The sequence below is a fragment of the Argentina silus genome (genome assembly GCF_951799395.1).
Source record: "Argentina silus genome assembly, chromosome: 4".
Taxonomy (NCBI): domain Eukaryota; kingdom Metazoa; phylum Chordata; class Actinopteri; order Argentiniformes; family Argentinidae; genus Argentina; species Argentina silus.
This window is the reverse complement of record NC_139658.1, coordinates 6,400,074-6,415,361: the sequence shown is the minus strand read 5'-3', so window position 1 is coordinate 6,415,361 and position 15,288 is coordinate 6,400,074. Positions and strand designations below refer to the sequence as shown.

Genomic DNA, 15,288 nt, shown 5'->3' with positions numbered 1-15,288 from the left:
TTTTTGTTGAATTTAATCTTCCATTATTCCAAAACATTATTCCAAAAAAGGCTGTGTTCATCCTTGTGGAATAGTTACATTAGTGACAAGACTTTAAGGCTGATAAAAAATGTTATTTACAATTCAAAATTAAACATCAAAAAGGACTGCAAACAGTAACAATGAATGTGAGAAAAAATAACTGACTGTTCTCTTTCCTACACAAGAAGAAATTGCTTGCACTGCTTGCTATTAGTGGAGATAAACAGTAGTGGCCCAGGGCGTGTACTGTATGTATGTGGACTGACTATGTGAATTTATGCATGATGATTCAATTGAACATATGTTGCATGAAGTATTAGTGTATTTCTTTTTACAAGCAACTCTGTACAGTAAAATTGGAATACATTTCAAAGAGTATTACAGCACAAGTTTGCAAGTATTTCAGCAAGTATTTTACAAAACAACCATCCTTCATACCTAATCTATAAAATACAAAGTAGTTTAGTCACTGATTCAAATGAAGGCATATATCCCTTGGACAAAAACATTGAAAAATGAGAGCAATTTCATTGTCCATATAAAATGAGCTCCCAACAATTTACAAAAACCAAGATGTATCAAAAGTCTTTGTTTGGTGAGTTGTGGACACCCAGGCTCTTTTTCTCCTTTGATGATGTTAGAAAATGAAGGCTAAGTGGTGGAGAAGGCAGGCATTCTCCCTCAGGTCTATGCAGATAACAGCTTGGCGATGGTGAATCACTGTTGCCTTTATAAACATCCTTTATTGGTGAGAGAAACAGCTTATTGAGAAAGTCCATTATGAGGCATAGCTTATAATACAGTGACTCTGTGCCCTCTCTCTGTCCCCCAATTCAGTTCTCCTCCCACACTTCCAACATGAGTCCCTTCCTCCAGTGCAGTGCACAGTATGGTTCTCAGGTGGATACAAATGTTCAGAAGGTTTCTAAGGGAGGACGACTCTGTCCCTCTCTCCTCTTTAAAGACCTGTTCAGTCTATGGACCTGCTCAACTCTGCGGTTCCTGTTGGACATCTCAGGCTCACAGGGTAACTTCTGTTCAAAAACGCAGCAACCTGAGACGAAACAAGAGTCCTTTCTGCAACAAACCTCTGGCGCCATCCCTCAGCAGAATTATTCATTAATCTAACAACAACAACAACAACTGTACAGCCGACCCTTTCCAATATTACAAACTAGCGTGATGAGTAAATTCCCTGAACGTTTACAATTTTACAGCTAAATGACCCAGCCAAAGGAGGACTTCTTCATAGTTCCATTATCTTCGGAGTTCGAAACAAAAAAAAGAAAGACAAAAAAAAAGAGAAAAAAAAAACATTAAAAAACTTAACAGCTCCAGCTGACTACCAACACATCTGGCCTGGTAGTGTAAATTATAAAAAGTGCATCGCTTCAAGTAAATGTAAACAAACAACAATGATTAAAAAAAAAAGAAAAAAAAAAGAGAGAGAGAGAGACTCCTTCTATCAGTGCGCTCAAGCCTGGGCCAGTGCAGAGACTCCTGAGGTTTGGCACTCTCACACAGAAACACCTGCATGCACGTGCACACGCACATACACACACACGCACACACACACACACACACAGACACACTCCTATTGAAAATAATGAGGGGGAGAGGGCACTCCATCGTTCTCCAGGTTGAGGAAAGTCCAACGCTCTTTGTGTACCTCCTCTGACATCACTTCCTGTCACTCAGATAAAAGTGGGTATGGTGTTGAGGGGCGAGGCTCTATGACCTGCAAAGACACACCCCTCCATCAGCCGGGTCACATGGAGGTTTTGCGGTGGCTGCTGGGAAACAGGGTGGTGGTGGGAAGGGAAGATGGGTTGGGATGGGCAGGGTGGTTGTTGGTGACAAATGTAACAACACAGGGAAACAGAAGGAACAGAAAACAAACCATGAGTGAGTATGATTCACACAGTTACATACACACACTGTGACTGAGGTGATTATGACACATTATGGGATTCTTATTTGGTTGTAAAAGAGTGAAGGGCGCTGAATGATCAATTGATTTGAAGACAGTGATCCTGATTTCAAATGAGGATCAAGTGCTTCAGTGAATAAAATTAAAGAATAAGAATCTATGATTTTTGGAGAGAGAGAAAGGATAAAGAAGGATGGTTAGTAAGCTAGAAAATGCTGTAAACACTGTAGTCATAGTAGATTGACATTTCCTGATAATCAACACTTGCATTAACATTGACATTTATCTCGCAATGTGTAGCAGTTTGTTTCATGGTGCCAAACTAAGCTAAAACGTAATACCTTGCATGTCTCTCTGCCCAGTGTCAACTACTGACACTGTTCCCAATAGGGTTTATCACCTGGCCATGGGAGTTGTTTTGAGATCATTCCACATTGGCTTCTCAACCCATTGATGAGAATGTGATGGGTACTGTATGTATTGGGCTACTAGCATGCTAACATCAACACTACTTCAGCAAAGGAGGACAGGAGACAGACTACAGACAATGGTGACATGGGGAGACACTGACAACAGCAGAAAGGCATTCAAGTTGATCATCAATTATTTCACATCAAACAGGTAGAATGGTGAAAAGAAATTATGAAATATGTTCCAAACGGGAAATAACATATTGAATACATCAGTACTGAGACTGAGCTCAAATGCAATCTACACAAAGGCTGTTGCTTTGACTCTATGAAACTGTGTTGTATATGGTTCTGTGTTAAATCTGCTCTCGCTTGTGCTTTGTTCCTGATCATGTTTGGTCCTCTGATTGCAATGATACTCACTCTGATCCTGACGAATCACCATCCACCGTCCCCGCCTTGATGCTCATGCCAACACCATTCAGCTGATCAGGTAAACTGGGCTTGACCCCACCCCCTCTGCTCTCACTGGACGAGGAGCCTTGGGAGGAGGCTAGGCCCGGAGCGTTCTCCGACAGCTCATTGTGAATGCGGTTGATACCATTTCTCTCTGCGATGGGGGAGAGCTGCTTTTTCTTTAGGATTCCTGATTTTGGAAAGAGTAGACATCCCCTCATTAAAAATGCCAACGTTTTAGAGCATTAGATAGACATGAGGTGGAACCAACAACATCTGGAATGTTTTAATAGAGGTGGTTTGGTTTTGCGTTTTGTTCCTAACCTTTTTGTGGGTGTGCGTTGAGGTTGGGCAGACTGGGCAGCAGCAGCATCATGTTGTCCTTCCCATAACCCTCTGCTCTTTCCCCTTGCCTGTCGTCTGACCCAGAACGCTCAGGGTTGGCCAGTGACTCCACCTTCAGCCTGTCTGCACCCCCCAGGCCCTCGTTGTCACTGGCCGTCCCCACAAACTCTCCAGGCCAGTACATCTTACTCAGGTTATTATCTAGGTAAAAACAACCACAGATAACTTTTAATAGAACTGAATATCATGTGTTTGGATGCATTACCACATTGTGTAAGCATTCTCATCCATAATAAATGTAAAGTGAGATTTGAACACCCTTCTTCATATCCTTATTATCTCCCTCTGTTTTGTCCTGTAAATCTTGACAATGGTATTTGTGTGCAGTGTGGGTGTAGTCTCTTGATTGATTGGATGTATTTGTCTAACGGTTACACAACTGCAACTGTGTAAACATGAGTTTAGGAGAGATATTATCCAGGAGGTGTGAGGTCATACAGTAGAGTGACCTTGCTGTGGTCACATACCATGTGGGTGTGGTCTCTTGGCCACATTGGAGGCCATGCTTTCCCAGCATTCCCCTGAAGGGTAGGGCCCCTCCTCGTCCTCACTGTCGGACGAGTGTGTGGAGGCGTACGAGCCGCTCTGGTCATCCTCCAGAGACAAGTCACTGTCTGAGTCGGAGTCATGATCTACACGCACACAAACACACACATGTTAACAAGTAAACTAATTGTAGTTTTGCGTGTTGCTGCCCCAGCTGGCCACACAAAACATTTTAAAACGTATATATGCTACGATTTCTAATAGTGCTAAACGTGCATATCTTTGTAAACACACCAAACATGAAATAGGCATGTAAAGGTCAGTGTCCTACCCGACACCAGATTTTAGAAAACACTTTGTTTGGACTAATACAGCGCAATGAAATACTCTTCAGTGAACATTCTCCATCATGATCTGATTCCTTCATGGCTACCGATTTATCATCCATTTATCACTATTTTAAAGCTAAAATGTTCATACTAGAGCTTTAAAGACAGACCATCACAGCGAATCAGTGGCATTAGAATACGAGACATACCTTCCAAATGCTCTTTGGTTTCATGGAAGAGTGAGCCATGGTCGTTCAGAGCGATGTGTGCCTGACTGTTATACAATCCACCATCCTCCCTGAAATAGACAACAGCACTTGTTACAACTGCATAGAACACACAAAGTGTTTCAATGCTTCTTAAATGTGGATCAGAGAGGGCCTTGATCAGCAGTGTCAATAGGGCCTACATTGTCCCTCTGGGCTTGCCATACCTGAGGACGAAGGGTACGTAGCTCTGCTGGCTCTTGCCACTCTGCAGGGTGCCGTTCAGAGACACACTGGAGTCTCCAAATGGAAGATGGTACAGTCGCCCGTCCATATAGCTGGTATTACAGTTGTATGACTGGGAGAGAGTGAGAGGGAAAAATAGATGGAGGGAGTAAAAAATTAAAAAGGCAAAAGTTAGCAATAAGTCATCATCATAATTATAATCATTCTTATTGACAGTGTTTAATGTCCTCTGTTCAAAAGGCCTAAGATTCGTCCATGTCTTGTAGTCTTGAGGTTATACTGGTCAGCTGCTCTAAAGTGGTTTAGAACAAGAGAGGATGATTGAAGATTACCAAGTCCCTCCAGGATGTTCGTTTAGATGCTCAGAGTCGATAATGTGTGTTCAGAGAGACTCACCGAGGCCTTGGACTTGATCATGTGATCTGGACGCTTGCGGCTGCAGCAGTAGCGCATTGCGTTCCTCGCCTCTTTGTTGAAGACGATGCGGAAGAAGAATATGAAGGGACCCTGGGATGGACAGATCAGAAGAAGAGGCATAGTGAGTGGTTCAGTCAGGCCGGTGACCAACATGTTTTTAAAGGTGCTGTGCGTAAGTCTGTTAGAAATCTGCCACCTCTGGCCACCAAGGCTAAATTCACTTCAAATTTCCAAACAACTCAACATTTAGTGTTGAAACAATTTTGAAGTAGCAGCCACCAGAGACAGATAGACAAACACTTTATTTTAGAAAGTGCTTCTTGGGACCAAAACAGCTTTGGTCAATGAAATATTTCTTTCAAGGGATCTTATTCCCCGATCACTACAGATTAAACATAATTTAGAATCATTAGAAATGCTTGAATGTTACATCCTGCATCTTTAAACCTGCTATGTTCTAGGGGTTTGTTACAAAGGAACTAAGAGAGGCTACCTGGACACAGTTGAATCCAGCAAACAGGTAGTGGAAGATTATCATGTCACTGTTGACTGAGAGCACGGACAACAGACACGTGACAGTAACCAGGAGGAGAACTCCACATGCTGTCCTCAGCCCAGAGCTAGAAAGACACACACACACACACACACACACACACACACGAGAGAACATAAAGATTAGTCTGGGATGTTCAGGACAAGATAAATGTTGAGAAATATTTGTTTGACCTTACATGCAGTGGATCCAACAACAGGAATGCATGAGTAGCTCTATTTTCAACTCAATGAAAGACAATGCACTCTGTTGTGGGGAACATAAAGTGATGTGGCCGTGTTTCCTTGGGGTACAACAGTATGCCTGTGTCAATGGCAGTAAGAGTGTAGTTTCCAAAGTGTTTTTAGTCAGGCAGTAACAGGGCACTCACACAGGGGGCTCTTTCTTCTCAAAGCTGTGATGTCTCATTGAGCAGGATGCTCTGGAGGCCAGGATGTACAGGAAGATGTTCATCTGTACACAAAACACAATGAATCACTGTACTGGTCCATACTATACAACACTACTGACAAAGAACACAATTCTACTGGGAAAATGTATTCATTATTTATTTATACTACCAACCATATAGACACATATACCACAATAAACCATATTACAGTAAAAACTCAGACAAGGAGAGGTGGACTCACCGACACCACCATGGCGATGGGTCCAGCGAAGCTCCAGATGAGAGTGTCGTACATGGACAGCCAGCAGAAGTCTGGGTTCCCATAACCCTCTGGGTCCAGACCTACCGCCAAGCCTAGAAAACAAGCCAGTCAGACAGAGAAAATAATATTAGTCCAATAATGTTAGTCCAACAGCCAAGAATTGAACTCTGCAATGCCTATGTGTGTGTGTGTGCATGTGTCTGTGTGTTTGTGTGTTCAGACCTGTGATGAAGGCAGGCACTCCCCAGCCAATCATGTAGTAGAAGCGCATGGGGCCGTAGTTGATGTCACGCACTTCACTCAGCATGCGGTAGACATGGAGCCCCTCCAGGAAGAGCCAGGAGAAGGAGCACAGGTAGAAGAAGTGCAGCAGGATGGCAATGACTGTGCACAAAAACTACAGACAGACAGGGAGACAGGGAGAGTGCAAGAGAGAGAGAGAGAGAGAGAGAGAGAGAGAAAAAAGAAAATCATTATAGTGTATATTATATGACAGGCTAAAAATAGGCTGAGCTAAGATTATCTTTCCCACTATTTTGATCAGGCCAAACTGACAGACACTAAAGATTCCAAGTATAGATGAGAGGGAGGGTAGGATAAATAAAACATTCCAATGTGAAATAGAGGTAGAGAGGGACTGGATGCAAAAAGAGGTAAGGGAGGTAGAGGAAAAAGAGTGGTTACCGGGTTGTCTGCTTGGTTGATGCCGACGATGAAGATGACCTCAGCGATGAAGAGTGCGGTAGCTCCGTTGTTGATGATGCTGGTCTTGTTGCAGTGCATGGCCCTCAGGCAGAGGAGGAAGAGTGTGGTGAGGAAGAGGAAGCCGAGCGTCACGCCCACCGTGCTCCATGTTACCAGCTTCACTGGCAGGATCTCGCCATTCTGCCCCACGAAGAGAGGAAGACACAGAAAGCAGAATTTGACTATTACAGTGAACACTATTTGGAGTGGTTTACGACAAGTTCCTATGACACTATGATATGAAACCTGTGTAAAGTTTCCAATGTATGTTTCCATAATGTAATGTGGTTTCTCTTGTGGGGAGTCTAAATGCTGGGTCAGCAATGTGAGGCCTATAACATCAGTTCTGCATGGTGAGGTGTGTATATTGTGCGATGTGCTGTGTGTAATGTATGGTGTGTTGTACACTGTATGTAGTGCCACTCACCTCTCTCCTGGATACGTCCATGAGCACAGCGAAGCTGGTCATATGATAGCACTGGCAGCTGATGTGAGTGTTGTTCCTGAACACCACCTCACAGCCCTTAGCTGACCAGCCACCATTCCCCGCACTGGAAACAACATAAGCAACAGTTTCATTTAGTTTGAACCCGAAAACCTGGAGCTATAAAATCCTGTGTTTCCTAAAAGTAAAAATGGGTGCTGTGTGGGTATAGTTTCCAACCTACTCCTGAAGAGACCTCTGTTTCTTCCGCTAAATGTGTGCTTGTGAGAGTGTGTGAGAGAGTGTGTGTGTGTGTGTGTACTGTATGTATACTCACAGGATGGAGTGGTTCCAGAACACACAGATGGGTTTGGAGCGCTCTTCGGTGGAGACCAAGCGGAACTGCACAGTGATAGGTTTGTCCAGATTGTGCTGCAGCAGCTCCTCGTTGTCATGGACTGTGATACTCACCACCGGCGTGTTGATGACAGGCCGTTTGGGCACCCTGGTAGAGGACACACAAAACAACACATGAACACAAAACACAGCAGCCCTGCAGCTTCTTTGTCGTCTTTCTCTCCTCTCTTGTCATTCGCTTTCTTATTCTCTTCTTTCTCTTACCTGAGGCTCCTCTTGTCAGGATCGTAGTTTTCAGGCAGGAGCGAAGCTAAGCTATGGAAAATAATCACACTAGCAATGGCTTCCTGCTCGCTGTCGTCAGGGTGACGCCTCTTTCGATTGGCCGTGTGGTTCCTCTGGGTGGGTTCTGGGAAGGTGTCCATGTGCCTGTGGTTCTTGGTCTCCACGGCCGGCTCGAAGACAGAGTCGGGGAGGGTGACGGCGGTCTCCAGGTCGACGGGACGAGGGCCTCTCAGGGACTGGTAACGAGGCAGCTTGGCTCCAGCAAAGTTCATCTTGTTCAGCCGATCCACAGAGATAACTGTGAAGAACACACACACAGGCAGGGCAAATGAGACATCAGACAAGCAACCACAAATAAGAGATGGATAGATGTCCTGGCCTCTAGGATAAATAATGATTGTTTATATTTAATCCCACTGATATATACAGTCTACTGTACTGTATGTCTTATATTGCTGTCCATCTTAATCTGGGTAAAGAAATAACATATTCCGTTCCTTCCCATACGCAATTCATGTGTGTGTCAGCGCTCACCAATGTGTGGGGTGACGATGGTGAAGGGGCTGAGGTAGGTCTTCCTCATGTTCTGTGCCAGGGTGTTGGCATACTCCTCGTACTGGCGCAGCAGGGCAGCGGTGCCCCCCTCTGTCTGCTGGATCAACTCCCAGTGTGGCCGCGTGCCCGGGGACAGAATGGCGCTGCCCACGCGCACCAGGTTCTGAGAGAGCAGGGCAGCAGACGGGGAGGAAGCAGTGAGACAGAATGCTGTGGGGTCTGGTGTGGGGCATAGTGTTGTGTGTCATGTTGAGTTGCCTGTACAGCCTTTTATTAATAGCGTTGATGTTCTGTGTCATGTTCGGTTAGACTACGCAGAGATGAGGTCCATCTAACTGTTCTGAGCTGTTCTATGTTTCTTGTGCTACAGTATATTGTGTTGTGTTGTGCCGCTTTATGCTGTGTTGTTCCGTGTGTGTATGTGTGTGTGTGTGTGTGTTTGTTTGTGTGTGTGTCTGGTATAGTAGAGTTTTGTGTTATTGTTGTGTACCTCAGTGAAGTGGACGTCCTGTGTGGCGGTCAGACTGAAGCCCTGTTGGTTGTTCTCATGCTGCAGGAGAGACTGAGTGAGACGATAGGCCACCTTCACATCGCTGCCGTAGTACTCCACCGTGTGCTGGGTGGCGTTGGCCAACATGGCCGCCGTCTGCTGGACACGTGCAGAGTCCAGGAGTGACACGTTGCGAGCCAGCTTCTCTGACTGGGAGAGAAAGGAGAAAGACCCTTATAGCACCGTTTTTGATTCCATCTAAAACATATTTGATGTTATATAAAAACTTGAAATCGACTTAAGGTTCACACCTTGCTGTATATCACAACAATAAAATCATCTAAACATAAAAAAATTATGTATATATATATATATATATATATATATATATATATATATATATATATATATATATATATGATTGAAGGGTTTGATCATTTGTATATCATTAGTCATTGAGAAGAGCTACAATCAGGGGTAAATGAGGGTATCTGGAGTTGAGAGGTACACACCAGGGCCTTGAGTTTGGTGAAGGTGACTGAGGTACAGTTGAAGAGGTTTGGGGGTAGCCAGCCCTTGTGCTCATCACAGTGGCGGATAGCCGTGCCTAGGAAAGACAGAAAGAAAATGTAGGAGATAGAGAAAAAAATAGAGCTGAGAGAAAGAGAAGCTCAAGGCGAATTTTAAACATTTCCATTAATGTATGGTAATTTGAGAAACTGCTGAAAGCCTTTGTACCGATAGATCCCTTGGGACAAGGGACTGCGGCAGGCAGACCAAACTTAGTCCTGGGCCACCAGATCCCTGCTTCAATGGCCTGAGGACAGCTGTCATATATCACTAGGAGAGACAGAAGAGATAAGAAAAGCTGTTAACGCAATTGTCCAGGGACTGTAACCTAATCTATGATATGAGTCATACGTCAGACACTATGAGTGTCTAAGATATTGGCTTAGTACCACAAAACATGTATTGACTTGATAATCTGCTTATATGCACATAAATTCATCAAATGATTGATGCTATTCATAGAATCAGCCTAGAGATAGGAGAGTATAACTAATGCTAACATATGGTAACGTATGGTCATCCTAACCTTCACAGCCATTGGGTGACACCTCAGCGAAGGGGTTGTCACATTGGTCACACTGGCGCCCGATGACACCTGGTTTACACTGGCACTGGCCACTCTCCTTCTCACACGCCCGGGAGAAGGAGCCCACTGGGTAACACTCACACAGCAGGCACGCCTCACTGGCCCCAGGGCGGTAGTGGTTATCCTGAGAGGGGGAGAAGGGGGGGGGGGAGAGAGAGGGAGGTCAAACACATATTTACACATAGTTCAGTTTCACCCATCATCCCTGCCAACAACCAACCGCCTGACATGGATCGGTAAACAGGCAGCATGCTGACCTTGCAGCGGCACTCCCCGATGGTCTTGTTGCAGTCCGCATCGAACCCCTTGTCTGTCTGACAGTCACAGGGACCACAGGTCTTATGTCCCCACCAGCCCCGGGGACACGGCAGGTCAGTCCTGAAGAGACACACGCACGATCAGAGACACACTCTGACACACTGTCCAGACAAACATTCACTGAGAGGAACTGACTAACGATGAAATACCACAGGATCCTTGACTTACTTTTTCTCGCAGTACTGGCCAAAGTGGTTGCTGGGACAGTCACAGGTGTAACCACGGGAGGAGCTTGGCTTCCTGGTGCAAGCCGATTGGTGCTCACATGGGTTTAATGAACACGCGTCTGTGCAGTTATCACCATAGTAACCTAATAGCAGGGAAAAAAACACAATAGAAATTCATGAAGAATGCCTGGGAGAGATCAAGTGAAGGATATGGTTATGTGTTGTGCTGCTAAGGATGATGAGTAATGATGGTGGCAGTGATGAGGGTAATGATGGTGGCAGTGATGGGGGTAGTGATGAGGGTAATGATGGTGGTAGTGATGAGGGTAATGATGGTGGTAGTGATGAGGGTAATGATGGTGGTAGTGATGAGGGTAATGATGGTGGTAGTGATGAGGGTAATGATGGTGGCAGTGATGAGGGTAATGATAGTGGCAGTGAGGCTGGTAGTGATGGTGGTAGTGATGAGGGTAGTGGTGAGGGTAATGATGGTGGCAGTGAGGCTGGTAGTGACAGTGGTAGTGATGAGGGTAGTGGTGAGGGTAATGATGGTGGCAGTGAGGCTGGTAGTGACGGTGGTAGTGATGAGGGTAGTGGTGAGGGTAATGATGGTGGTAGTGATGAGGGTAATGATGAGGGTAGTGGTGAGGGTAATGATGAGGGTAGTGACGGTGGTAGTGATGAGGGTAGTGATGGTGGTAGTGATGGTGTCAGTGATGAGGGTAATGATGGTGGCAGTGACGGTGGAGGCAGACTGACCGGTGAGGCAGGTGCAGGAGTGGCTGTCCCAGTCGTCGCTACAGTAGCTGTTGGAGGGGCAGGGGTTGGACACACAGGGATCTGGTACGCTGCAGCCCTGCTCTACGTTCACTCTCCTGGCCTGAGACAGGCTGAGGGACACTGGGCTGGAGGAGGTCTCACCCACACGCAGACCCTGAGGAACAGCACCAACAACACACTCAAATACACAGTCCATCCACACGGTATACTGTCACAGCATTGAAATGTCTGTTGGTGAGGGTGAGCCTGCGAATAGGAAGGACGACTGACCTGCACACAGCCACGGAATCCATGCTGCACTTTCCCGTCAGCCCCAGCGACGCCCCCGACAGTCACAGTCTTCAGCTTCACGCCCTTCAGCTTGGCGTCAACCTCCATACTCGCCTGAACAGATACATTACACACATTAACACACACACACACACACACACACACACACTCCGTTTCCTGTCTGCCTCCACGCCGCAGTACAACGCCAACCCTACTGTATGTATGTCTGCTGAGTGTATCGTGTACCGTGTAGAGGCCGTGGTCGAAGGACAGCACAGCCTTGTGGCGGGGCGCTGCCCCTGGTGCCCCCCTCAACTCCAGCTGCAGGTGGTGCCAGTCTCCGTCGTTCACCGTCACCTCCTCCACCCGGGACAGGGTCGAGTCCTCACCCCTCTGCAGGGCCATCACCACACTGCCCCCTCGCAGCTGAGAGGAGGGAGGGAGGGAGGTAGGGAGGGAGAGAGAGAGGGAGAGAGAGAGAGAGTCTAGTTGAGTATCACATTTCACAGGCTCAAGAGATGAAAGCTTTTCTCATGAATCACAGAGAATCTACAGTGAAGGTTCAAAAGTACAACCCGTCGTAAAGGTACGCTAAGTTTCAAATGTAAAGTAGCTGCTGGACAGTTATGCAACTTCAAACAGGCACCAGTCTAGACACAAAACAACAGCAGCCTTACATCAAGTCTAAAATAGTACAGCAGCTCTCAGATCTCAGGACGAGCCGCTTGTTATTTGGCATGCTTTGTCTCAACACCATCAAATATTTAAAATCATGCTGCTACCCAAACAGCCAACAGTTGGAGCTTTATTCTAAAAAAAAAGAAAAAAAAGTCTGTCTGTAAAGCCAGGAGGAGACGTGCTGGGTTACATGCTCTGATGCACTGATCTAATCCATCACACACTGAGTGAGTGATTCATAATCTGAATTGGACAAATTTTAGCACTATAATCAACAAATTCTCAATCAAAATTGAATAGTAAAGCTATTCAATTGTGCTTTTCACTATAAACCAGGTCTCATGGTACAATCCAGCCATGTGATGCGTACAGTGTGTTATTATGTTAATCTGTGTACAGAAATATGATGAGGCCTGGTATACACCTCTTTTTCACCTGTAAGGAGAATGGGTCATGTGGTGACTGTTGGGTAATGTAGTTGGAGTGTTGTGTCTGTGCCAGTCTTAGGAGGGTTATGAATGCATGATGTAACATAGTCTCAAGGGTTAGACAAGTCAGGGTTAGACTCTGTGGATGAGACTCTGTGTGTGGTGTGTGTGTGTGTGGGTGTCTCACCTGTAGAGAGAGGTTGTGGTGCTGCCCGGCCATGACGTGCAGGAGGGTGGCACTGGGCTGGCGCGTGCGGAACATGAGCTCCACATGCCAGGGCACAGTGACCACAGCCGCCAGGTTACTCCACTGCAACAGGCTGTTGCCCAGGAAACGCTGCGGGCTGGCCATCACTACAACACAGGGAACCAGAGAGAGGGGGATGAAGAAAAAATAAAGAATCAAGGAGGAAGACAAAAGGAGAGAGAAAAGGAGGAAAACAGGGAAGGAGAGGAAAGAGAGACAGAGGGGTAGAGATAGGAATGAGGAAATGGATTATATCTCACAGTGGGTGACAATGAGTCATTATTAGCTCTCTTATTGCAATACGTTCTGTGATTAAGTCTGTGCTTCAATCGTTAATCTCTAGTGGGGAGAGTAGCTTCACTATATGAATCTAGCATGTACTGTATATAACTGAGTATTTGTGGCATTTTGAAACATAATACCTGTTGTATCAACAATTGTACAAGGGCTACAAGAGCCAAATACCAGAGATGCTTTAACATCACCCAAGTACTACTTGTGATGAACGTCTCCTCAGGCGTGTGTGTATGACAAGTAGTCTCTGCATTGTGACTGACAGGCTTTTTGTCCTTTTTTCATGTCAGGGAGAGAGGGGGGGGGGGGGGGGGGTGTGACACTTGCTGGGTGTTAGACATGTTTTTCTCTCTCATTAGTATGTCAAACTCTTCACAGCGATGCAAAACACCCAGAATCACACAGACTATGCCCATCAATAATGTATGACAAATCAAGCAGAAGAGCCAGGACATTGTCATTGGCTGAAAAGAGAGAAGTCAAGTCCTGAACATCAATCTTGGTGCAGTCAGGATCGAAAGCAACACAAATATTTAAAACAGTCTCATGTACTGGGGAACATTTTTGATATTCTCACTAAAATGTATCCCTGAGTGGGGTACTAAGGAAAAGCTCGGTTTGGGATTAATATTAATCAATATGGTTTTTGGAGTCTATTTCATTCCTCCCCAACCAGAGCCAAACTTCAGCAATGATGATGGAAGATGGAGATTTTTCTCTCCAGAACAACCTGATCCGGTGACATTCTGTTACCTGAGGCTAGTTGTAGGCTAGTAGCCACCAAGAGGGACCAAAGACAAATGTTTATACTGTATACAATATGCATGTTTATCATGAAATAATAAATGTTTCTCATTATACTGTACATTAGTTTTAACATTAGTGATTTGAAAGTCACCTTCCGTAGTTATGATGTATTGTTAATTGACCTACATTACATATGCCTGCTATCAAAGCTCACTGAATCTAAATTAAAGATAAGCAGCATGGTAGCAGACTACATCGTGCCTGCTCCTTCTCCTTCCACACTCCTTCTCTTCTTCAGAGGAGTCACATGGGTTAATCCGCTTCACTCTTTTTCTTCATCCTCTGTTTTTCTTTCTTTCTCCCTCCATCCACCTCTTGCCCTTACTCCATCCCCCCTTTCCCAACCACCCTCTATGTGTGACAAAAAGTATTTCTTTATCAAAAATTAAAATTGTGAAGCTTTTTTATTGATGGACCATTTAGGAGTTTCACATTTTGTCCGATTTCTTTCCCCTCTTCATTCTTTCATCCTTTGTTTTCCCTCGCATCGGCCATCGCTCCCTCTCTGTCCTCCTCCTCCTCCACTCCCTCCCTCAAGCTGTCCCTACTTGTAAATCAGCAAGTCAGACAGCTGCAGAGCACTGAAGAGAAATTGACACTACTGCCGACACACGCACACACACAAGCTCTGTCAACCTAAAAAAAATCAATTGTATATCTTAAACTGTTTCAATGTGACATTTCAAAATTTCAATCATAAAAGCAGTCATAAACAAACAGCCAAAGTTTAAACAAATAGCTCTATAAACTTGACAGGTTCCCTCTCATAAAAGGTCTGTAAATGCTTTAAGACCTCACTTCAATACCAAATGCTCAAATGGATACTCTTAACACTTTATGTCAAATGGCCTTCATGAAACAGTTACACTCACTCAATGTACACTACAGGCCTCTACGCATAGCCATGGTTATGAAAACATCATGTCAGCGAATACAATATGACTAACTATGTATCTGTGTCAGGACAGAGCCAGTGCTGAAATATTTCAACTCTTAGCTGATTGAAGTACCTGCTTTAGCTATTTACAGCTCTGCCAACTCCTGTCTTCTGAATCATATCCCCCTTTGTGCACGCCATGTTGCTTATGGCATATTTCTTCCTCACATCTCCGCTTTATACTCAGAAAGGTTTCAAAATGGCATTACAACTGCTTAACAGACACTATCTTTTCACAC

At 45.1% G+C, this 15,288-nt stretch overlaps 1 protein-coding gene across 1 annotated transcript in view; it reads right to left on the bottom strand.

Moving 5' to 3' along the window:
• Nucleotides 1-1,512: 1,512 nt before the first annotated feature.
• celsr2 (cadherin, EGF LAG seven-pass G-type receptor 2) overlaps nt 1,513-15,288 on the bottom strand; it is a gene marked incomplete at its 5' end in the record, with an annotated part of 49,202 nt that continues 35,426 nt past the window's right edge. Inside the window, 26 exons of the mRNA XM_083667502.1 lie at nt 1,513-1,814; nt 2,785-3,007; nt 3,142-3,363; nt 3,690-3,854; nt 4,247-4,335; nt 4,471-4,601; nt 4,886-4,996; nt 5,400-5,526; nt 5,830-5,912; nt 6,092-6,204; nt 6,335-6,509; nt 6,797-6,997; nt 7,284-7,407; nt 7,618-7,785; nt 7,902-8,220; nt 8,457-8,640; nt 8,968-9,177; nt 9,480-9,574; nt 9,706-9,807; nt 10,064-10,247; nt 10,381-10,501; nt 10,610-10,751; nt 11,368-11,542; nt 11,659-11,772; nt 11,905-12,084; nt 12,952-13,118. Of these exons, the coding sequence (XP_083523628.1) occupies nt 1,790-1,814; nt 2,785-3,007; nt 3,142-3,363; nt 3,690-3,854; nt 4,247-4,335; nt 4,471-4,601; nt 4,886-4,996; nt 5,400-5,526; nt 5,830-5,912; nt 6,092-6,204; nt 6,335-6,509; nt 6,797-6,997; nt 7,284-7,407; nt 7,618-7,785; nt 7,902-8,220; nt 8,457-8,640; nt 8,968-9,177; nt 9,480-9,574; nt 9,706-9,807; nt 10,064-10,247; nt 10,381-10,501; nt 10,610-10,751; nt 11,368-11,542; nt 11,659-11,772; nt 11,905-12,084; nt 12,952-13,118 (3,950 nt within the window). The 3' untranslated portion in view covers nt 1,513-1,789. The remainder of the gene's footprint in view (nt 1,815-2,784; nt 3,008-3,141; nt 3,364-3,689; nt 3,855-4,246; nt 4,336-4,470; nt 4,602-4,885; nt 4,997-5,399; nt 5,527-5,829; nt 5,913-6,091; nt 6,205-6,334; nt 6,510-6,796; nt 6,998-7,283; nt 7,408-7,617; nt 7,786-7,901; nt 8,221-8,456; nt 8,641-8,967; nt 9,178-9,479; nt 9,575-9,705; nt 9,808-10,063; nt 10,248-10,380; nt 10,502-10,609; nt 10,752-11,367; nt 11,543-11,658; nt 11,773-11,904; nt 12,085-12,951; nt 13,119-15,288) is intronic.